Source organism: Sorex araneus, chromosome 5 (genome assembly GCF_027595985.1).
Source record: "Sorex araneus isolate mSorAra2 chromosome 5, mSorAra2.pri, whole genome shotgun sequence".
Classification (NCBI taxonomy): Eukaryota; Metazoa; Chordata; class Mammalia; order Eulipotyphla; family Soricidae; genus Sorex; species Sorex araneus.
The window spans coordinates 87,285,308-87,307,969 of record NC_073306.1 but is presented as its reverse complement, the minus strand read 5'-3'; the positions used below and the strand labels follow the sequence as shown (position 1 = coordinate 87,307,969).

General features: G+C 51.0%; 2 protein-coding genes across 6 annotated transcripts; one reads left to right on the top strand and one right to left on the bottom strand.

Moving 5' to 3' along the window:
• Positions 1–1,095: 1,095 nt before the first annotated feature.
• POLR3GL (RNA polymerase III subunit GL) lies at positions 1,096–15,157 on the bottom strand. 4 transcript variants are annotated; one of them, XR_008630209.1, is made up of 9 exons: positions 14,471–14,562; positions 7,188–7,358; positions 6,810–6,939; positions 5,361–5,429; positions 5,015–5,071; positions 4,754–4,827; positions 4,533–4,646; positions 3,388–3,981; positions 1,096–2,624 (listed from the first exon to the last, which is right to left on the bottom strand). XR_008630209.1 is itself a non-coding variant. In XM_055138516.1 (8 exons), exons 2-8 carry the CDS (start codon positions 7,311–7,313, stop codon positions 3,895–3,897), a joined length of 657 nt encoding a protein of 218 aa, XP_054994491.1. In that variant the 5' UTR covers positions 7,314–7,358; positions 14,934–15,157; the 3' UTR covers positions 1,096–3,894. The 4 variants fall into 4 exon arrangements, 3 of the variants coding, with proteins under 3 accessions (XP_054994491.1, XP_004619277.1, XP_054994489.1); XM_055138516.1 differs by lacking the exon at positions 14,471–14,562 and adding an exon at positions 14,934–15,157 and having other exon boundaries at positions 1,096–3,981; XM_004619220.3 differs by having other exon boundaries at positions 1,096–3,981.
• A 1,726-nt stretch (positions 15,158–16,883) lies between these two features.
• On the top strand, positions 16,884–20,064 carry ANKRD34A (ankyrin repeat domain 34A). Of its 2 annotated transcripts, XM_055138513.1 has the most exons (3): positions 16,884–17,070; positions 17,170–17,233; positions 17,610–20,064. In XM_055138513.1, exon 3 carries the CDS (start codon positions 17,729–17,731, stop codon positions 19,220–19,222), a length of 1,494 nt encoding a protein of 497 aa, XP_054994488.1. In that variant the 5' UTR covers positions 16,884–17,070; positions 17,170–17,233; positions 17,610–17,728; the 3' UTR covers positions 19,223–20,064. The 2 variants fall into 2 exon arrangements, with proteins under 2 accessions (XP_054994488.1, XP_004619278.1); XM_004619221.2 differs by lacking the exon at positions 17,170–17,233.
• Positions 20,065–22,662: the final 2,598 nt, after the last annotated feature.

Below are 22,662 nucleotides of genomic sequence, written 5' to 3'. Positions count from 1 at the left end.
TAAAGTTCCTTCTTCTTTAAAAGTTCAAAGAGCAAAAACAAATTTGGTGAGAAAGATATCTGTATCTCCTCACCAAACCACGGGTACCACATTTGCTTGATGTTTAACCCTCTGATCGGCTCCGAACCCCATTTCCGGACCCCTAGAGTGCATTGTTTACCGAGTCTACCTTTCAGCCACAACCACCTGAGTCCATGTTTGTGTTTGCAGACCCCACTCTCGAACTTCTGCCCAAGGTAGGAGGGACCCAGAGGGACGGACATAGGGAAGGACTAATTCTTGCCAAAGAGCCTGCACTGCCTGGGGCCAGCGTGGTGCAGGTTGTGGTTGTTGAGCAACCTGCTGGACAGAAGCAGGTCCTAGCGTGCTCCTGGGGTGACCACTCACATTTGTGAGCAGGGCTTCAACTTCACACAGCTCAGGTAGTCTTCCAGAATAGCTCTGTCTCTGTGCAGACCTCTGAGGCCCCAGCTGAATCTACCCGAAAGAACAGAGTAGGGGAGAGGTCATAGAAACAATTGAGCTCTTGCCTGGAAATGCTCGGAATGTGGGAAGCCGCTAGGTCCCGTGTCTCAGGCTTGCTCAGCAAGGTCGTCTGCCAGGTGTGGCAGCAGGCCAGACAGGAAAGAGTTCAAGAATGGCCTGAGTTTTCTGATACTTGACTTTGAACAGGACAACTGATCCACAGTGGTCACTCTGACCTTTGCCCTTCTTTCCCCATTCCATGGGAAAAGGTTGTCTGTAGAGAGGTGGGGACAACACCTCCTTTTGTCCAGAAGCTTCCTGGGAGGTGGGCATAGGGGGCAGTTGGGTTTGGTGGTGGGTTTGAGATGGAGCTCAGTGGCAGAGAACACACACCTTGCATGTGTGAAGCCCTAGCACTGATCCTTGGCTTCATAATCAGAAGTTAATAATTGGAGGTTTAGTCGTACCTCAAGTTAGTGTCTGTGATAGCTGACCAGAATAGGACTGGTCATGCATATGGGAGAAAGGTAAAAGACTTTTTTTTAAGGCCTTTTCTTTGTTTTTGAGGCCATACTGTTAGGGCGCGGATCGAGATCTCCCTATTACGACAAAGAGACTCCAGAGACTGCAAACAGCAAGCAGGGTTTATTGTGAGACTGGCTAGCCAGGGTCCAGCCGCCTACACGGACACGCAGGTCCAGCAGGTTGGGCAAGACCCCGAGCTTCTCCAAAGGAGATCTTATATAGGCCTTCCCCGGCCGTTACAGCAGAGCCTGTGCATTTCATAGCCAATAGATTTGTAATATTGCAGACTTTCTTAACCAATCCATTTAAAATGACATTACTCCTTAGCCTATGGTTTTAGAGAACAGTATTCGCGCCAACATTCAGGAATGTCCCGGTTCTGGGGGCAGTCCTGGGTCTTGTGACATGGGTCTTGTGATATGGGCCTTATGACATGCATCTGGTTATCTGGTCTGACCACCACTCTTTTTGTGACCCAGGGCGCCTGGTTCCAAATACCTTGCTCAGGGACAGATAGACAAGTTATTTCATAATGCAGGTTCCTGTAAAAAGAATCTTAAGACAGTTAAATAGATTCCTATGGCCTGTCCTGGAATTCCTGGGCCGGTCCTTCACAATACCTAGCAGTGCTATGGAGCTACTCCCGGCTATCTCATCAGAGGGTCATTCCCAGTGGCGCGCAAGGATTATGTGGTACCAGGGACATAACCAGGATCGGTCGCATGCACAGCAATGCCGCCCCCCTGTGCTATCTCTCTGGTTCCTTTCCTGTCTTCTCACAGACTCCTCCCTGCTTCAGTGAGGTGAGAGTGTGACCCCAGGAAATCACAGTGACAGGTTCTCAGGCCCTTCCCCATTCCTCACAGAAAACTCAAGACAGACAAGGAAGCACATCAATGATCACAAATTGCTCAATGACTGTGGAATGTTCTGTGTTCCTGTTACTTCTCTGTTCTTTGTCTCCCTGAACATACTGCCACAAAACAGGCTCTATTTTTTTCCGTTAAACCTTCTGAGGAGTCAAGTCAGGTTCTTCCACCCCCAAGACAAGTGGTCTGCTGCTGAGTCACACCCCAGATCCCCACAAACCAGGCCTCTGTTGTTGCTGTTTGTGTCTGGGGGCCACACCTTGCTGTGCTCCTGGCTTGGTGTTCAGGGTTGTTCCTGTCAGTGCTCAGGTGACATGAGGTGCTGGTGGTGTCAAATGAAGGCTTCCCACGTGCAAAGCACGGGGTCAGCCCTGTGAGCCATCTCCCCAGCCCACAAAACTACGCTTTTAAGGTGACTTCCCTCTGACGAATCCCAGCCCGAGTGTTTACAAAGGACAGTATCTAACATCCCGTGGCTAGTTTCTATCAGCTGATGTAAAAGGAAATGCAGTCTTCCTGCCTGAATATGGTGGGGGAATTTCTTGAAGATTCTTCTGTATCTTGTTTTTGCAGCTTCTGAGTGTTTGGCAGGGTCGCTATGACAGCACCTTCACTATCTGTGGCTGCCTCCTTCTCAGCTCCTTCAGTTCCTATTCTGGTCACTGCCGGCCTGGTTGCATGTCAAGTGGCTGGAACCAATCAGCTCCTCCAGGGCTTCCTTAGAAGCCAATCAGGGTCCAGGCAAGTGACCTCACTCAGCAAGTGCTGTGGGGGCGAGAAGGCAGTTCTCTGAGCTGTGAGTGTCCCTAAGTCACTCCTTTTCTCCTCGCCCTCCCCACTTCCTGTAAATCAGCCTCACCAGTGCCAGCCTCCCAGAGGGAGTGAGAAAGGCTAACTAAATCCGACAGAATGGGAACCAAAAGAGAAACTGCAACTTGGCTGCACTGCGGTTTCTGGAAGTGCCTCTGGGGAACTCTCTCCAGATAGAATTCCCATCGACCCAGGGGCTCTGGGTGCCCAGAGGTGCCCAGGCTTCATAACAGTCAGCACCTTCTCCCTTCCCAGCACCTGGCTTTCCCCAGGCTCCCCACAGAAATAGCTGCCTGGTCATTCCTTGTAAACAAGGACAAACATGAGATCAAGGTCAAGCATGAGAAAGGAAAGGCCTGTGTTTCAGTGGACACATATGAACAAAGACAACCGTGTTCCTGTGGCCGGAGGACTTGCCCTCACAGGTCAGCTGAACTTCAGAGTCTGAGCTGTTCTTTACCACTCACCGTGCATGGTGTGATCACTCCTGTACGCTCTTTGACAGGGCGCCACCAGGAGTGTGTGCTTACCTGTGCGGGACAGGAAGACAGGAACCCCCCACCCCACCCCCCGCCCCCATCTACCTGGCCTCTCCCAGGGCAGGGTCCTGGTTCAGTTAGTCAGCCCCTTCACTCCTCACCCCTCTCCCATCCACTCCTTGCTGAGAGAGGAAACAGATTAAAAAAAAAAAACTTTTATTTAAAAATATGAAACTGACCTGCCCGCGCCCACACTGAGCTCCACATCAAACTGTTAAGAAATGAGTGGGGGGGCCATATGCAGCACTTTCTCAGCCCTAGCAACACTGATTCTTCTTTAACACTCTTCTTCTTTCTTGCTTTTTGGGTCACACCCTGCGATACTCAGGGGTTACTCCTGGCTCTGTACTCAGGAATCACTCCTGGCGGTGCTCGGCGTATCAGGGATCCAACCCAGGTCGGCCACAGGCGAGGCAAACGCCCTTCCCTCTGTACTCTCACTCTGGTCCCTTAAAACCTTCTTTCTCCCTTCCGTACAATGAAGACATGGGTCCTTTGCCGTTTCCCCAAGATATCAAAGTGATAAAGGGGTAGAAAGAGAGGAGAGGCGGGAGAGAGAGCTATCTGTCCTCCTAGTAGGTTAGTTGGACTGTGAGCAAATGATTTGCTAGTCCACAAAGCCAAGTGCTTCTCTGTAACCTGAATCAAGAAAGATGTGAAGTGTGAGGTACTGATCAGGGTCCTCTTCAGTAGATGGCCTCATCCATATTGTCATCACTGTCACCCCCAAAGTCCTCTCCATTGTCAAAATAGGACATGATGTAATCAGTTTCCTGAAACAGAAAAGAAACATTTAAAATCGGGCCTGGGGTGGGGGGTGGCTGGAGAGACAGAAGAGGGGCTATACTGCATGTCCTGCATGTGGTCCACCTGGTTCTATCCCTGGCTCCATATAATGTGGCCCTGGAGGCCCCCAGCAGTGGCCTGGTTCATTTCCCCAGCAAGGCAGGGCCTTCATAGCACCCAAATCTTCAGTCCTTACATTGACCTGCTGGCCCTGTGGGCCGAAAACTGCCAGGAGGGGCCCCATGAGCTCCTGAGCAGCCCGTGGGAGGCCTAATGACGTCAGGTCAGGTGTGCCTCCACCTTCTTCCTCCTTTCTGTGTGCCAGGCCCTTCCCCTGGTGTACGCCCTTCCAGACCTGGGAACATGGCAGCTCTAGTGAGCCTGTAAGAGCCCAGGCACAGGCGAATGGGAGGGAAGCCCTTTTTCTGGGGCACGTCTTCATGTCCCTGCAAGCTTCTGGAGAAGCCAGCCAGTGGGGAGAGGTGAGAGTCAGGGACTGACAAAGAGGGCAGACAGCAAAGGGTGGAGCCCCCATCACCTCCTCATGCTCCTCTTCGTCATACTCCTCTTCCTCTTCCTCCTCCTTCTCTTCTTCTTCTTCTTTCTCCTCCTCTTCCTCTGAAGTCACTTCTTCTTCCTTCTTCTCCAGAGTCTTATGTGAAGGTAAACAGGAAGAGAAACTCCATTCAACTCACAGGGCTGAAAGGGCCAAAAGAGCCCACAGGGGCCGGGGTGGTGCCGGGCTCTCTTCCTCCGTACCTCTAGTTTCTGGATCGTTTCCTCCTTATCTTCTGTGCTCTTCGTAGGCCTCTTGGGGAGGAGGATGGTGGTTCCTGGATAGGAAAACAAAGTCAGAGAAGGAACTTTCTAGTAGTGAGGTTTGTTCCCAGCAGCCCTGCAGAGACCACGGCACTCTGCTGCCCTCCTGTGGTCACATTGACATGAGCCATGGCCCACGGGGACAGGGCAGGAAGTGGTGGCACCTTCACCAGCTCCCTCCTTTTTCCCAGGGACACTCACGCTCCTTCTGTAACTTCCGCACGCGGATTTTCAGTTCCCGGGGTAGACGTCTCCAGTCTGGGGACAGTGGAAATATAAACATCAGTTCGATAATGTTTAGGGGCCTCCGGGGAATGAGTACTGGCTTAAAGGAGAGGGCAGGGAAGGAAGGAAGGTGCTGGGTCAGAACTGCTTGGAACAAAACTATGGCTTGGCTGTTTAGGCAGAGCAGGGGCCAAATATTAAATAACAGGGTTTCAAGTAGTCTGAGAGCACATCTGAGACTCAGGAGACAGGAGAGGGTGCTGTGGCCTGGAGGCTTCTCAAGCAACAAGACAGGGCAGTCTCTGGCAGGGCCACTACCTACCGGGGTTCCAGTCGATGGCATTGTCAATTGGCCCAGACATCTGGTACTTGTCTGAGTAACGCTCCACATCTGAGGGGTCAGAGGTCACGCATCAGCATTTCATCTTTCTGGAGTCAAAGCACTCTGGGGTCAAAGTGATCCTGGAAGTTGTCTACCTTTCACTGAGCAATCAGGCTCCCCCACCCTCACCCAGAGCCCAAGGATGCTCAGTGAGGGCTCTTGAACTGCCTTTTCGTCATCCCTAAAATTACTATAGGTATAGTGCTTCTTGCCTTGCATGCAATCAACCCAGGTTCGATCCCCAGCATACCACATGGTGCACCAGAACACCTCCAGGAGTAATTCCTGAGTACAGAGCCAGGAGTAACCCCTTAACATTGCTGAGTGTGACCCCCAAACAGACAATAATGATAATATTTTTCTGTGTGTGCCTTTTTCTTAAGTTTACTTTTGTTTTTGTTTTCTTGCAGGTCATAAGGTACCAGGAATCAAACCCAGGGCCCTGTGCATGTCAGACATGTGTTCCAGTCGCTTCTGAGAGTGCAGTTCTGGAATTCAACCTGGTGCCGACTGTTTTACTACTGAGCTAAGTCCTTGGCCCTCCTTTCGTGTGTGTGTGTGTGTGTGTGTGTGTGTGTGTGTGTGTGTGTGTGCGCGCCCGCGCGAGCCCTGGGATGGTTTGGGGGAACATTTGGTGCTTGGGACCTAGTCCAAGTGGTAGTGCATATTCTTCACAGGTGCAAAGTCATGAGTTCAATTTCCTTTGTTTTGTGGGGATGTGGGGGTGTTCTCCCAAGTAACCACCCAGGCCAGGCAATTCAGTTCTCTTTTTTTGTTTTTGATTTTAGGGCCACACACCCTAAACCAAAACAACAGTGCTCAGGGCTTACTCCTGACTCAGTGCTCAGCAATCACTTCTGGAGATGTTCAAGGAAACTTCTGTGGTGCTGGGGATTGAACCACCATTGGCCACATTCAAAGCAAGCACCGTCACCATGCACTATCTCTGGCCCTCTAGTTCCTTCTGAGCAGCACTGCCTTCCTTCCCTTTTCCTGGGGCATCCTGGGCAAGCGTGACACATCTGTGGGTGTCATCAGGGAAGCCTGAGTGTCACTGAAGTTCTGGTGAACATCCACTCTCCCAAGGACTCTTCTCCCGCACCTCCGATTGCTTCCAGGGTCCCCCAACCAAAGGGGGGGGCAGTGCTTTACTCAGCAAGACTGAGCTAACATAACACTGAGTTAACATTTTTCACACATCTCCCCTCACCCCAAACCTGTAAAACAATTAACCCTTAATCCACGGTCCCAAGACCATGGTGAGACCAGAACAATGCCTAGACACAAACACTGTGATATGTGGCTGATCCTTGGTTACACTGAAATCTCTCTGACCCCTGGTGGTTGTACCCTGGGGTGCTGCAGAACACAGGGGACATCCAAACTGACCTCTCTTGGGGACCGCTGGCCGGATGAAGTAGGGTAGCTGCCTCATGGCCCCTCGGAGCTCCTGCTTCAGTGCCAAGACGTACTCCCCTTCCTCCCCCGAGGGCAGGGGCACGGGGTGGAACTCCAGGGGCTGAGGAAGCAGGGACAGGGGTCAGCTGGGAAAGAAGGTGCTGGTGGACAAGCCAAGAACTCCCTGCCCCCACCTCCATGGGAATTCAACACTCCCACCATGCAAAGTGGGAGCAACATGGTATTTTCACAGCTGGGGAGTGAGAAGTGGGAGAGGCCTGCCCACTGGTAGCTGGGCACAGAGACAGCATGCGGCAAGCTAAGCAGTTTGGGGAGGCCCCTGGGGTGGGAGGGGGGCAAGACACTCACGGGGAAGAGTGGAGAAGGCTGCAACGTGGGTGGGGGCAGCGCATCCCCCTTGCTGATGCCCACAGCCTCCATGTTGAAGGTCAGCTGGCCACGGCCGCGACCCCGGCCCCCACCCCGGCTGGCCATGGCAGAGGGGGCCTGGGCATTCAGAGCTCCAGTGAGAAAAACCTGCTAAAGACCAGAAACAAAGGGAAGCTGAGACAAACTGACAACATGGACAGCAAACCAGTGAGGTACAAGCCGCACCATCTCTTCTCCTGGGGACAGCTCACCAGGCTGTACGCAGTTTTGCTCAATACCATTCTGGAGAGCAAGGGCAGCTGTACAGTGGAGAAATCAGACAAACAACGCCTCGCTCAAGTGGCAGGGCCAGGGCGACAGTACTGAATTCTGCTATGAGTGGAAGCCCTGAATATGGATATGAGGAAAATGGCACTTCCTCCCCAACCCCATCACCCCAGCCTGGCTGGGACGGAAGTACCAGACACACCCCAGTGGGGACTGTAACACCCAGCACTTGGAGGAACAAGCCCACGGCCCCACTGGAAGGGTGGAGCTGATAAAGCACCATCAGCCAAAATTAAAACACTCCTTTGTTTTTTTTTTTTTTTTGCTTTTTTTTGGGTCACACCTGGAGATGCACAGGGGTTACTCCTGGCTCTGCACTCAGGAATTACCCCTGGCCGTGCTCAGGGGACCATATGGGATGCTGGGATTCGAACCCGGGTCGGCCGCGTGCAAGGCAAACGCCCTACCCGTTGTGCTATCACTCCAGCCCCAGCACTCCTTTGTTTTGATCATAGAAGCAATATATATTTATCCTAGAAAACTTGGAATCATAGATTTTTTTTTTCTTAAAACTATTTTGGTCTGGGCCATACCTGGGAAGGCTCAGGGGTTATTCCTGGCTCTGAGCTCAAGAATCAATCACTTCTGGAGGGTTTTAGGGGACCACTTGGGATGCTGGAGATAGAACCCTGGATGGCTGCATGCAAGACAACTGCCTTACCTGCTGTACTATCTCTCCAGTCCCTCATACAGATATTTTTCAAATATCCAGTGCCCCAGAGGATGATGATTCAGTGTCTAAAAGTGCTTGCCTTGCATGCATTCAGTATCCAGGGAGCTGTCTGGGGTCCTACATGATCCATCCAGAGTATACAGGTGACAAATGTGTCACCTCTAGAGCACAAAATCAGGTGAACTTGAGAACCAGGGCCAGAAGCATGATCCCAGAGAGCACCACAAACCACAACCACTACTCCTGGTCACTGAAGCAATAAAAGGAAGGGAAATGGGGAAAATCTATTATTCACCATTACCATATAGTGATAAGCATTATTAAATTTTAATACTTTTAATTTAATACTTTAATACTAAATTTAATACTAAAATTTAATAATTTAAAATTATTTAAAATGAAATTTCAATTTCATTTTTGTGTATGTACCTATATGTGCATATGTATATAAATATATACATGGATGTAGACACATGACTATGCACACATAACAATGCCATGGCAGATAGTGTGGCATAGTATCCTAGAGCCAGAAAGAGAATAGTAGACAAGACTCAGGAAATCTGAATCAAACATAGATATTAAAATAATTACAATGTATAAATATAGATTCACTTGTTATAACAAGGTGCTATTCTAATATATCACAATTATTATAAAGAAAATGTGTGCCTGGACATGTAGAAAAAAAGGAAAAACTACCTGCTTAGTTTTTCCTTTTTTCTATCATTGGTTTACAGCACTGTAAGTTTCAGGAGAATTCACACCTACTCAGATGTATTTGCCACATTAGATACAGCCTCTCTGTTGGAATTGCCATCCTATTGTCAGAATCAAAGGGTTTGTTTTGGTTTTGTTTGCTTTGTTTCTTTCTTTTTTGTTTTTTTTAATAATGTAGGAGTTCTGCTATTTATTCAGCCATTGATTAAGCTGATTGAATTGGGCATGACTTTATTTTATTTTACATTACTTTATTTTTTATTCTACTCTGAGTGTTAACTTTATTTTATTATTTCATTATTATTTTTCCCCTTTTTTTTGATTCACCGTGAGATACAGCTACAAAGCTCTCATATTTGAGCTTCGGTCATATAATCATCAAACACCCATCCCTTCACTAGTGCACACTTTCCAACACCAAAATCCCCAGTATTCACCACCCCCCCCCCACCCTCCACCCCTGTTCCAATCCTTCCCCTGCTTGTGTGGCAGAAAATTTCCCCCATACTCTCTCTACTTTGGTCACATTCGATATTTCAACACCAGTCTCACCACTACTCAAACCTGCCAAAAATGCCAGGCGATTTGTTTTGTATTGCTTGTTATGGATAGAATATAATGTCCAGGAAATTCTGTGTCATTCTATTCTGGGAGCTTTTGTTTATAGTCTCTGGGTCTTGGTCACTGATGAGATTACATGGCGCCAGGGGAAGTTTGTGGGTATGACAGCCAAGCTTCTGGAAAACTGGGGACTTGGGGGGAGGAGGCCCAGTCCTGATCCAAGCGGGCTTGGAGATCTCAGTCACGGGTTCCCGCATATCTGAGTTTTCTTGCCTGTCCACTCTCTGGTGAGGTTCATCCCATCTTGGGTGAGGCTTGTCCAAGTGTGTGGAGGGTGGCCTTGTGCATGGCGGCGGTAGGGTTCTGGAGGTTTTGGCTGCCGGGGCTCTGCTTGGGGCAGGGAGGGAAACTCAACCCGCCCCCCTCCGAGGTGCTCCAGTGAAGACAGTCTGGCACAGGGTGAAGGCATTCTGTGGCACTCTCTTCTGGGAGCTTTAGTTTATAGTCTCTGGGTCTTGGCCATTTATGAGATTACATGGTGCCAGGGGCAGTTTGTGGGTGTGACTGCCAAGCTACTGGAAAATTGGGGGCGGGGGAGGCCCAGTCCCGATCCAAGCGGGCCTGGAGATCTCAATCATGGGTTCCCGAATATCTGGGATTTCCTGCCCGTCTGCTCCCTGGTGAGGTTCATCCCATTTCAGGTGAGGCTCATGCCCTCCTGTGTGAGGCTCATCCAAGCAGGTGGAGAGTGGCCTTCAGCATGGCGGTGGTTGGGTTCTGGAGGTTTTAGGCTGCCGGGGTTCTGTTTAGGGCAGGGAGGAAAACTCAATCCGCCCCCCTCCAAGGTGCCCTGGTGAAGACAGCCTGGAGCCAGGTCAGGGCATTCTGTGGCACTCTCTTCCGGGAGTTTTAGTTTATAGTCTCTGGACCTTGGCCATTGATGAGATTACATGGCGCCAGGGGCAGCTTGTGGGTGTGACTGCCAAACTACTGGAAGACTGGGGACCTGGGAGGATAAGGCCGAGTCCTGATCCAGGCGAACCTGGGGCTCTCAGTGATGGGTTCCCACCTACCTCTGTGCTACAAGTCCTAACTGCATCTTTTGACCTCTTTCGAGATTTATGGGTCTCTGAAAAAAGGCCCATAAATGAGCTTATATAGTTGAACCGGAGGTGGTTTGTGGGTGTGTCTCCACACATACCTAACTTTTGGCTATTTAATTCTTGGTAAACTTGGCCCCAAATTGTTGGGGTCTGGCCAAAGGCACAGCAGCAATATTTTGGTATCTGGAAGTCTGAAGTCGTCATCAAGCTGCTGATGCACTCGCCCCACAGGTACAGGTTTACCTGCTGGCGGCACCATACCCCCATGTTTGCTTTGTTTCTTAATATTCCACTTGTGTGTGAATATGGTACTTGTCTTTCTCTTCACTTATTTCACTTTACTTAATTTACATAAAAGCTAAACTTTTCTTTAAATTCTAAACTGTTATACAGAAAAATAAGATATAGGGGCTGGAGTGATAGCACAGTGGGTAGGGCGTTTGCCTTGCATGCAGCTGACCCTGGTTCAATCCCCAGCATCCCATATGATCCCTTGAGCACAGTCAGGAGTAATTCCTGAGTGCATGAGCCAGAAGTAACCCCTATGCATCGCTGGGTGTGACCCAAAAACAAAAACTAAAAAAAAAGATGTAGGCATCAGAGTGATAGTACAGCAGGTACGTTGTACGTTACCTTGCACATTGCTGACCTGAGTTTGATCACTGGCACAGTATATAGTCCTCTGAGCCTGCCAGGGGTGATCCCTGAGCACTGATCCAGGAGTCTGCCCTAAGCTCAGTGGTAAAGCACTGGTCTTGCATGCATGAGACCCAGACTTTGGTACACTGAGGTTACTTGCAGCTCATTGCTCAGAAGACCGTGCAAGGGGCTGGAGCGATAGCACAGCAGGTAAGGTGTTTGCCTTGCACGCAGCTGACCCAGGTTCGATTCCCAGCATCCCATATGGACCCCTGAGCACCACCAGGAGTAATTCCTGAGTTCAGAGCCAGGAGTAACCTCTGTGCATAGCCAGGTGTAACCCAAAAAGCAAAAAAAAAAAAAAAGAAAAAAGAAAACCGTGCATGGCCAGGGATCAAACTCAGAGCTCCTAAAAACAAAACATGTGCTCCAGCTCTCTGAGCCATTTAGCAGGCCTGAGGTATTGAGCTTGATCCTCTGAGTTACAATAATAAATATATAAAATATATCATATCTAGGGACTAGGTGTGTGCTTCCAAGGTGAATGGCAGGTCTTGCATAGATGAGGGTTTGGTACCAGCACTGCTGAAAAAATCTGTAAGAGCCAAGGATGGATGAAGTTCAGTGGATTCCACATGTAAGATGCCCTGAGTCCGAGCTCTAGTACCAGAAATAAATACATTTTTAAAAATAAATAAGGTCTATTAAAAAATGAGTATTGGGGCTGGAGAGATAGCACAGCGGGTAGGGCGTTTGCCTTGCACTCGCTGACCCGGGTTCAAATCCCAGCATCCCATATGGTCCCCTGAGCATGGCCAGGGGTAATTCCTGAGTGCAGAGCCAGGAGTAACCCCTGTGCATCGCCAGGTGTGACCCAAAAAGCAAAAAAAAAAAAAAAAATGAGTATTAGTTCAAAATTTTCAGACACTCCTGATTTTGTTTTTGTGGGGCTTTTGGGGGGGGGGAACAGGGATGTGCTCAGGGTACCTTATGGGGTGCCTGGTATGGAACCTGGTTGGCTGCATGCAAGGGAAACACCCTAACCACTATACTATTTCTCCAGGCCACCTTTCTGGGTCTTAATGACTGTAACCATTTTGAAGAATATTTGCAGGGATGTCCTGGGAAGCTCGTCTGTTAGAATCTAATACTTTTCTCTTGATTATATTGGGGAGTCATAGGTGGGGCAGGAGGATCACAGAAGAGCCATTTTCCTCACATCATATTAAGAGCACACACCAAGAACATGCTAGTTAAGTAATAGTGAAATATAATGCAGCACATAATTATGGTCTTCTAATGGAATGGTTCATCATATAAAGAACTAGCTCTCACAAGTCCAGAGAATAGCTACAACTTGAATGGAAGGGGCATTTTGAGAATTCCTTAAAAATAATGTATTTATTCAGTAAATAATTATGGCACACTGGCTATAGGCCAACACAAAGTTAGAAAGGAGGAATCAGGACAGAGAGCTAGTACAGTGGGAAGGGCGTTGCCTTGCATGAGGCCAACCTGGGACTCAGTCCCCAGCATGACAAAGGGGTCCTGAGCCCCATCATGAGTGATCCTTGAATTCAGATCCAGGAGTAAGCTCTGAGCACCACTGGTGTGGCTCCTGACCCACCTCAAAAAAACACAAAAAACAAAAAACAAAAACCTATCCTAAAGAAATCATCAGAGTTGAGTCAGTGATAAAATAGGAAAAATCCTCACATAACCTACATGATTTACCACCACCAACAACAAAATCAGCCATTCACTTTAGACTACAAAGTAGCCACAAAAATGAATTAAAATATCTAAAGGCAGAAAAATGTACACAATATAATGCAAAAAGGGGGAAATTGTGTTAAAGTGTATCATATGATCCTATTATGTAATATGTATATATCAAGTAGAAATATATACATATGTATATATGTATACACACAGAAAATTTAAAAAGATACATATTGAAACTATAGTTGTTGCAGGCCAAGAGATAGTATAGGGATTAGTCACTTGCCTTGCACATGGCCCACCCCTTTCAGCACCTGGAGTTAAGTTCCCGAGCACCCCCAGGAATGGCCCAAAAGCTGGGACAAAACAAATAAAAGGGATGTTTTCTTTAATGATTAGAATTCTACTACTGAGACCAGAGAGATAGTACAAGAGGTAGGACACTTGCCTTGCATGCAGCTGATCCTGGTTCAAATCTCAGGCAAGTCATATGCTGCTACTGGTAACTCCCGAGCACAGAGCCAGGAGTGACTTCTGGGTGTGACTCCAGCCCCCACCCTTCACGGCCACCCCCCCAAGACAATGCTACTACTTAGGCCAATCTCCTGCTCTTACAATGGAAGTATGGGATCCTTTTTGTGAATCACGTACTTCTTGGTTAGAGTATTTGCTGGACATTTATTGATGACCTACTATAACAAACTAGGATGATCTGAGAAGTAAAATAAAGTTCTCAAACTAGAGATGTTTAAATAGAAGTGGGACAACAACATACAAAATCTGATTTACCAAAGGAAGAAGCTGTGTCTTAGAGCAGTGAACTCACTCATATCTGCATTTTCTAGCACTGAAAATCTAGCCTATAGCTGGTGCAACACAAATAATATATGTTGAATGAATACATGATTGCTAAGAACATTTCCAAACTTGAGTCCTTGTGATTTCTCACAGTCTAGTTGTAGCTTCCTTTTTTTCTGGACTTATGATGATGAACCACCCTGTTAAGAGAGCTTAATTACAGACTGTATTGTATTTTATTAATTATTTCCTAATTATATAGAGGCTATGCTTTGCCTTCCCAGTCAATTTAATTAACCTTTACTGGATATTCTGTATTATGTGCTAGAATCCATTATACAATGCCTTGTAAGAAAAACTAATTCTGCATGAAAGGTGAACCAGGAGAGCTACAGGTAGCGAGTGGGAGTTTGCATATCCAAGGAAATAATATCAAAGGATCTGGGAAAAGTGGGTGCCATTGTAAAGCCAGAAGCTCTAAAGTGAGTTTTTCCCGCTTTCTGCGTTTATATCTCGCCCCTAGACGCCAAGGAAAACCAGGGTGCCCTGGTCATTACAGCCGGGGGGCCCGGGAGGAGGAAGGGCGGGGAAGGAGAAAAGGGCTGATTCAACAGGCAGCTCAAAGCGTCTCCTATTTGAATCACAGGTCTCAGGGCCTGGAGAACTAGCTGGGAAAGTGGAGGCTGAACCAGGTCTGAGGCACCTGGCCGGAGCCTTACCTGCTCCCCTCCCCCACGCGGAGCCCTCGCAGAAGCCAACCTGGATCAAGCTCGTCTTCCTCCAGCCTCCGCGTCCTCCGCCCGCCTCCCCGAGCTCCCTATTGGTGGGTTCTCTCAGCCAATCTAAGAGAAGCGTAGCGGGTCCCGCCCCATTGAGGGCAGGGCGGAGGAGCGGGGCGTGCTCCAGGGAGTAGCGACCCGGGCTGAGTTGCTGCCTGGGGCTGCAGAACAATACACAGGGCGTTGGTTCCCGACCCAGTCTGGGAAGCTCCGACCTCATCGATCCACTCCACCGGTGGGGGGTGCCGACAGAGAAACGAACCCCCAGATCATCTCCTGAAGGATCAGCCTTTGGGGGTTCTGGCTGATTCACAGAGGCCTCTTTTTTACAAACCCAACTTTTCTCCAGTCCTCCACCGCTTCCCTCCAGAACCACCAGCTAATGCTGTTTTTACAACCTTACCCCTTCCGTGTGTTGCTGCCACGCGTATGTTGAGAAAGAAGGGTCAGGGATCAAGACCAGAGCTGGGACCGAGGCAGGGGTGTCCTGTGTTCCTGAATTTTCCTCTGACCTTCCAGCTCCTCCTCACTCTGGGTAAAGGGAGAAATCCTATTTCCTTGGAAAACAGAACAGAAGTGATGAACTGAGACTGGAGATCTAGGAGCTATCCCATAAGAATATCCTAAATACTGGCCTTGGAGGATTGTGGGTATTGTGGAAAGTACAGTCACTGGAACAGGGCAGCAATGCAGCTGTAAGGCTTTGGAGAAACTTAGTCTGTCTCCATTTTCTCATCTGCAACAAGAAGATAATGTCTGCCTGTGGCATTGTGTGAATTTGATATCATATACGTAAAGGACTTGACTTACAGTTGGTGTCCAGTAAGTTGTAGTTAGGAGAAAATGGATCATTTCCCAACCAATATCTCTCTCTGTTCTCAGGGAACATTATCATCATGATCATGTTTTGCGGCCATACCAGCTATGCTCAGGGGTCACTCCTGGTGAGGCTTGGGAGACCCCATTTGGTGCTGGGGATCAAACTGGGTCAGCTGCATGTAAGGCAAGCACCTTACCCACTGTACTATGTCTCTAGCCCCAGAAATTTTATTTTAATATCTTTGGTCTGGTGGCAGTCAGTCTCAACATGATCTCAAAATTTCAGGTAATCCTTAGGATTTATTTTTCCCTCACACTTCATTCCCCTCTGATGCCTCCCAGCTGGACACAAACTGATTCCTAAAATATGCAGATGAAAGCTATGGTAACCATGGAGACAGGGCAGTTGGCGGGTGAGGCAGCAACACAGAGAGACCAACTGCAATAGACAGCAGGAAGAGAGGAGAGGCAGGGAGTGATTCGGACATCCACCTTCAAGCAAGGTGCGAAAATGGGAGACAGTTCACTTTTATATGGTTCACTTTTCTCTCTGTCCTTTTCCTCTCTCTTTCCCCCAAGAATGTGGGGGGGAGGCATCTAGAAATCCCCCAACATGAATGTGCAAAAACAACCAGGACACCCACAGTCACGTCATTCACATCTCAGACATCTGTATAGGATAGCTGAGGTCCAGGTGTCTGTACTCTGGTTGGGAGGTGGTGTGAGGAATGAGCCACTGGGTCAGACTCCAGTTCTTCCAGATACTTAACCCCCAGAGGGCAGTCGGAGGGCTAACTCTCCTCACAGAATGGCCTATGGTCCATCTCCTCTCTCCACCCCTCCTCAAGGTGCGTGTCTGTGCTGTGTGACTGTGTGTGCAGTGTGACTGGTTGTGTTGTGTGTGGCATGCCATACACATATACAGCAGTTCATTCCTTATGTGGCAGTGTGGCATGTGCGAATTGGTGTGTAGCATATGTGGCATGTGTTGTGTAGCATATATGCAAGTGGTATAGTGTACAGCACTTGTGCCAGTATGGTTTTGTGGCAGTGTGTGCTGTGCATGGCAGAGGATACAGTGTGTGGCATATGTGTGCCGAGTGTGGCAGAACGTTGCATGTGTGACAGTGTGTCCTGTGTGGCAGAATGCAGTTTGTGCCAGTGTATGTCGTATGTGCCGCATGTGGTAAGTGTGCAGTGTGTGGCAGGTCAGATCTGGCACACAGGCATGCACCCCCACCCCACCCACGCGCGAGAAAGGGGACCTGCTGAAGCTCTAGGGGAGATTGGGGTGGTCCCAATCTGGGTCTCAGAGGTGTCTCCCCAGTAACACTTGGGTCTGTTGGGGCTGAGGAGTCTCCGGGCAAGAGAAGCGAGGATTGGAGCCCCAGGCTGCGAGGGCTTGTGTGTGTGCTAGGGTGGGTGCCGCTTTGCTGCCTGCCGCCCCCACCCGCCGAGACTGGGCTATAAATAGCAGGACAGAGCTCCGCCCCCCCCCCCCCCCAGTTTCTCTCCGCGAGAGCCGGCGCTGTGCCCGGGGCGCACCGGGAGGAGGGACCAGGACCCGATGCCTGGGTGCAGAGACTGACACTAGGGGAATCCGGGTGCCCACCCCACCCCCCCGCCATGTGGGCCCCCGGAAACCCGGATCCGCCACCCCGGCTGAAGTGCCGCCCTGGCCCCGGCCCTGGCCCGGCAGCGGAGCTTCTGCGGACATTCAGGTATCTATTCGGGCGTACAGCCTGGGTGGGGCAAAAGCCAGTGATGGGGGAACAGAGCGAGGCCAAAGAAACCCCCAATTCTACCCCCACCCGTTTTAGGTCCCAAACGCAAGCTGCTTCCCTCCCCCCATTCAATTTCTGGGGCGGTGGCGACCTAAAAGAGGTTAGGAATGGAATGTGTGTGAATGTATGGGTGCATGTGTGTGGGTGGGTGGCATTCGGCATCCTAGCAAGGGGGATTCCAAGTAAGGGGGGGATAAAGGGGTGCTGGAAAGGTCTGAGAAGCTGTGGGGGTGAGGGTGGGGTGCGGGTATCCCTGCGCGTGCACGGCCGCCTTTGCACGCGCGCGCGTTCTCGATGCGGGTGCACCTTCCACCTCCCCAGGCATGCGCTGGGGGAGAGGGGCGGCCCAAAGGCATGACTTAGAGGAGGGGCTGTGCGCGGTGCAGGAGAGACCCCCACCCCACGCCAGGGGGCTGCCACCAGGGCTGCGTTTCCCTGCTTGCGTGTGTCGTTAAGATTTCTCTGTTTTCCCGCAGGGACTGGCTTCGCCGCTGAGCCCCCAGGCCTCTGCCAGTCGCCACCCTCACGCCCCTCGCTGGCCTCGGCAGCAGGTCCCGAGCCCGGCTCGGCCGGCGCTCTCGCCCCCGCCGCAGCAATGCTGCACACCGAGGGCCACGCTCTTCTCCGAGCCGTGGGTCAGGGTAAGCTCCGCTTGGCCCGTTTGCTTCTGGAGGGGGGCGCCTACGTGAACGAAGGCGATGCCCAAGGGGAGACGGCGCTCATGGCAGCCTGTCGCGCCCGCTACGACGACCCCCAGAACAAGGCGCGCATGGTACGCTACCTCCTGGAGCAGGGCGCGGACCCTAACATTGCCGACCGCCTGGGGCGCACGGCGCTCATGCACGCCTGCGCCGGCGGCGGGGGAGCCGCGGTGGCCTCGCTGCTCCTAGCCCACGGCGCCGACCCCTCGGTCCGAGACCACGCGGGCGCTTCGGCGCTCGTGCACGCCCTGGACCGCGGGGACCGCGAGACCCTCGCCACGCTGCTAGATGCCTGCAAGGCCAAGGGCACGGAGGTCATCATCATCACCACCGACACTTCGCCTTCGGGTACCAAGAAGACCCGGCAGTATCTCAACTCGCCGCCGTCGCCGGGGGTGGAGGAACCGGCTCCCGCGCCGCCCAGCCCGGGCGTGTGCACGTCGCCCTCGGAGATCCAGCTGCAGACTGCGGGAGGGGGCGGAGGCCGCACGGTGCTGTCGCCCCGCGCGCAGGAAGAGGAGGAGAAGCGGGACGTGTTCGAGTTTCCCCTGCCCAAGCCCCCCGATGACTCCTCCCCCGCGGAGCCCCTCCCCAAGCCGCCCCGCCATCCTCCAAAGCCGCTCAAAAGGCTCAACTCGGAGCCCTGGGGCCTGGTGGCCCCTCCGCAACCTGTCCCGCCGACCGAAGGGCGTCCGGGGGCCGAGCGCCTGACCGCCGAGTTCCACGGCCTGACCCTGTCCGGTCGGCCGCGCCTGTCCCGCCGTCACAGCACCGAGGGCGCCGGGGACCCGCCTCCGTGGGCGGAGAGAGTTTCGGGCGCTGGGCTGCTGTCGCGGCGGAACACCGCGCCCGAGGCGCAGGAGCCAGGGCCCCCCGCCGGGCTGCGGCAGAAACTGAGCCGCATGGAGCCGGTGGAGCTCGAGGGCCCTGGCAGCCTCTGCCCGGACTCGCCCGAGTGCAGCCGCCCTGCCCTGGAGCGCCGGCGCTACAGCGCCTCCCCGCTGACGCTCCCGCTCGCCGGCTCGCTCCAGTCCCCGCGCCAGTCCCAGGAGAGCCTGCCCGGGGCCGTGTCCCCGCTGAGCGGGCGCCGGCGGAGTCCCGGGCTGCTGGAGCGGAGGGGCTCCGGCACGCTGCTGCTGGACCACATCTCGCAGACGCGGCCTGGCTTCCTGCCCCCGCTCAACGTCAGCCCCCACCCCCCTATCCCCGACATTCGCCCTCAAGCCGGAGGCCGGGCGCCGTCGCTGCCCGCCCCTCCCCAGGCGGGGGCGCCGGCCTCGCCCAGGACCAAGCGCAAGCTGGTGAGGCGCCACTCCATGCAGACTGAGCAGATCCGCCTGCTCGGGGGCTTCCAGAGTCTGGGTGGGCCCGGCGAGCCCGGGCGCTGAGGAGGGGGCCGAGAGGAGCGGAGGAGGGAGGGGAGCCAAAGGGAGAACCAGCTCACACACACGCAGCGCGGCCGCCGGGGGCTCTCCATGTACTCGTGGGCTCGGTGCGCGCACGCACACGGGTAGACATGTGTCCACAAGCACGGTGCGCTTATTCGCAGGAGAGGGTAAGTACTCGACTTTCTGGGTGTCTAGACACATGCCCTGGTCACTCCACGCGCATATGGGAATACTGGTGGACCCAGAGGCCAGGCACTCACAGGGTCACTTGTGCTAGGACCCCAGTGGGTCCCAAACTTCACTTGCATTTGTTCAGAAGCACTGGGACCTCCTGCTCATGGGTGGCCCCCAGTCTTTGCCTTCCTGCAGAAGCGACCCCTTGCTGTTCATGTACAGCCTGCAAACACAGGCCGCTCATGATTTTGCACACTCTTCCCTCTTCGTAGTGGCCCCACCCCATCTGCAGGTCTTGCTTCTCTCCAGGTCAACCTGGTTTCCTGTTCAGTCCCTGCTTCCAGCCCCAACCACTTTTCAGGATTATCTTCTTCACTCTTCCTGGTGGGCCAGAGGGTTTCTGCAGCAACCCCCAGTCTCAGTTCTGCTGCTGTCCCTTCCTGCTCTCAGCTTTACCTCTCAACTTCCTGCTTTTTATCCCCTCCACCCCAGTTCCCCAACCAATACAACAGGTTGAGTCCTTTTCCCATGGGTGGTGGGGTCACGGGCTGTAAAGCTGCTCTTCTGTCTGTCTGAGCTTAGGAACTCCCCCATAGGGGGCAGTGGGGATCAACCCTACATCACTACTCTCTCCACTTGACATTAACAAATAAATGTGTTCAGAACTCTCTGGTTTTTCAGTCCTGCCTGGGGGTGTGGGCAGTGGGGTCTGAAGAATGGGGAGGGAGAGTGAGGCTAACTATGGCTGCTATGGGAGGGTACCAACCACAGTCTTTCTGGGAGATCATCTGACCAGCTGTGGTTGTAAAAAAAAAAAAAAAAGCCAAGAATAAACTGGAGTCCTGGAGATGGAAGGCATTTGACAGGTTTTCATTTTCTTGAGTCTCCCTTAAGTCCATCCTCATGTTCTTGGATATAAATTCCTATGAAGAACTTTCCCCTTAGCCATCAGCAGATCCTGGTAAATTAATTGTTCCTCTTTCAAACTTTCTATTTCTAGACCACTCATAGTTTTTCCTTGGGGTCTAGTTTAAACCTCATGAGATGAATTTCAGAGTTTCACTCATTTTTTTCTATTTCTGGGTTCTGTTTCTCAGAATTGTCTTTTGAGCCACTGTCGGTGGGAGATAGAGATAACTTTATCTAGGTAAACTGCATGATGGTCAGCTGACAAAGGATATATTTGATGAGAGGTAAAGAGAACAGTTCATTCTACTCTTTCTTACTCTCTATCTCAACTCAGAACAGGTGAAATCAGAAAAGTACCCAATAATGTGACATACTGAAAGACCAAACTTTTGAGGATCAAAATACTCCCCCTATTAATTCCTGCCAATTTGCCATCCCCTATTTAATTTCTGTCAATAAATCTATCCTCTATGGATGTTCTTACATGTAAAAATATGAAATCAAGGGCTAGGAATATAGAATAAGTGATGTGATGACAAGTCATGCCTTGCATCTTCTAAGTCTTAAGTTCCAGCCACAACCCTGGCACATATGACCCTGAGCATAGAGTGGTATGGAATGACTATTGTGGTCCATAATAATAGAAAATTATTGACTTGCCTATAATGAAGAGCATATTTTAGAGAAGGTCACAAGGATACTCAGACCACTCCCAGCCATACTCTGCCTGGCAGGGGGGCCCTGACCATTTGGTGCTCAGGCCCTTAGTGTCAGGGACTATTCTAAAGGTGCTTAGGAACCTCCTGGACTATATCTGGTGCTGCAGCGGGGATATGTGGTACTAGGGATTGAACTTCCAGCAAACTTTTAATTTATATATGTATATATGTCACTGTATTACTGTTTCACTGTCATTCCATTGTTCATCCATTTACTCGAGCAGGTGCCAGTAACGTCTCCATTCATCCCAGCCCTGAGATTTTAGCAGCCTCTCCTTACTCGTATTTCCCAATGATTGGAGGCTCTTTCAGGGTCAGGGGAATTGTTACTCTTTTTGGCATATCAAATATGCCACAGGGAGCTTGCCAGGCTCTACAAGCTGGTATATATGTATATTATATATAATATAATGACACATTATATGTATATATGATATATATGTGTATATTATATACATATATGTATATATCATTTGGGCCACACCGGCAGTGCTCAGGGGTTACTCCTGACTCTACACTCAGGAATTACTCCTGGCAGGCTCAGGGGACCATATGGGATGCTGGGGATTGAACTCCAGTCAGCCCTTGTGCAAGGCAAGCATCCTACCAGCTGTACTATCACTGCAGCCCCAAGAGCAAACATTTTTTGTAGCACTGTCACTGTCATCCCATTGTTCATCGATTTGCTCGAGTGGGCACCAGTAACATCTCTATTGTGAGACTTGTTGTTACTATTTTTGGCATATCAAATACGCCATGGGTAGCTTGCCAGGCTCTGCCGTGCAGGCGGGATACTCTCAGTAGCTTGCCGGGCTCTCCGAGAGGGACAGAGGAATCAAACCTGGGTCAGCCATGTGCAAGGCAAACGCCCTACCCACTGTGCCATCGCTCCAGTCCAAATATTTTTAAAAAATAAAAATCTAGGGGCCGGAGCGATAGCACAGCGGGTAGGGCGTTTGCCTTGCAAGCGGCTGACCCGGGTTCGATCCTCGGCATCCCATATCATACATACATATATTACTCCAAGCACTGCCAGAAGTAATTCCTGAGTGCAAAGCCAGGAGTAACCCCTGAGCATTGCTGGGTGTGACCCAAAAAGCAAATAAATAAATAAATAAATAAAAATCTAGTTAGTGATTGTGATTATCCAGACAACGCACTAAAGTACATTGCACAGCGTCTGATCTAAGTATATGATCATTACAGGTCAGCATCTTTCCTTGTTTTAGCTCCGCCACCAATTGCTTGTTAGTTTGGATAAGTTTCATCATTTTCTCTGAGCCAATTTCCTCTTCTATATGCTTAAAATAAAGTGGTAGGACGAATGATCTTTACAAATCCCCTCGCTCTCTCTACAGTTCTCCTCAACCTTCCCCTTGTTCTCCAATCCCCAGCTCACGTCCAGAATTCTAGTGCTCGCCAAGGGATTCCCAAAGATCCGCCCCAGTTTATCTGCTCCCTGCTAAAAGGTGTCGCTTTTTCTTGCTGCAATTGGTAGGTCTGGGTCCCACCCTTCTTAGGCACTCGCCTATAGCCTCGCAGGAGCCCGCGGACTCCCGCCTCCTCCCCGATGATTGGCAGGTGGCCTGCTCGTCCCCGCCCCCTAATGACTGACTGCGCGCTGGGGCACCGCCTTCA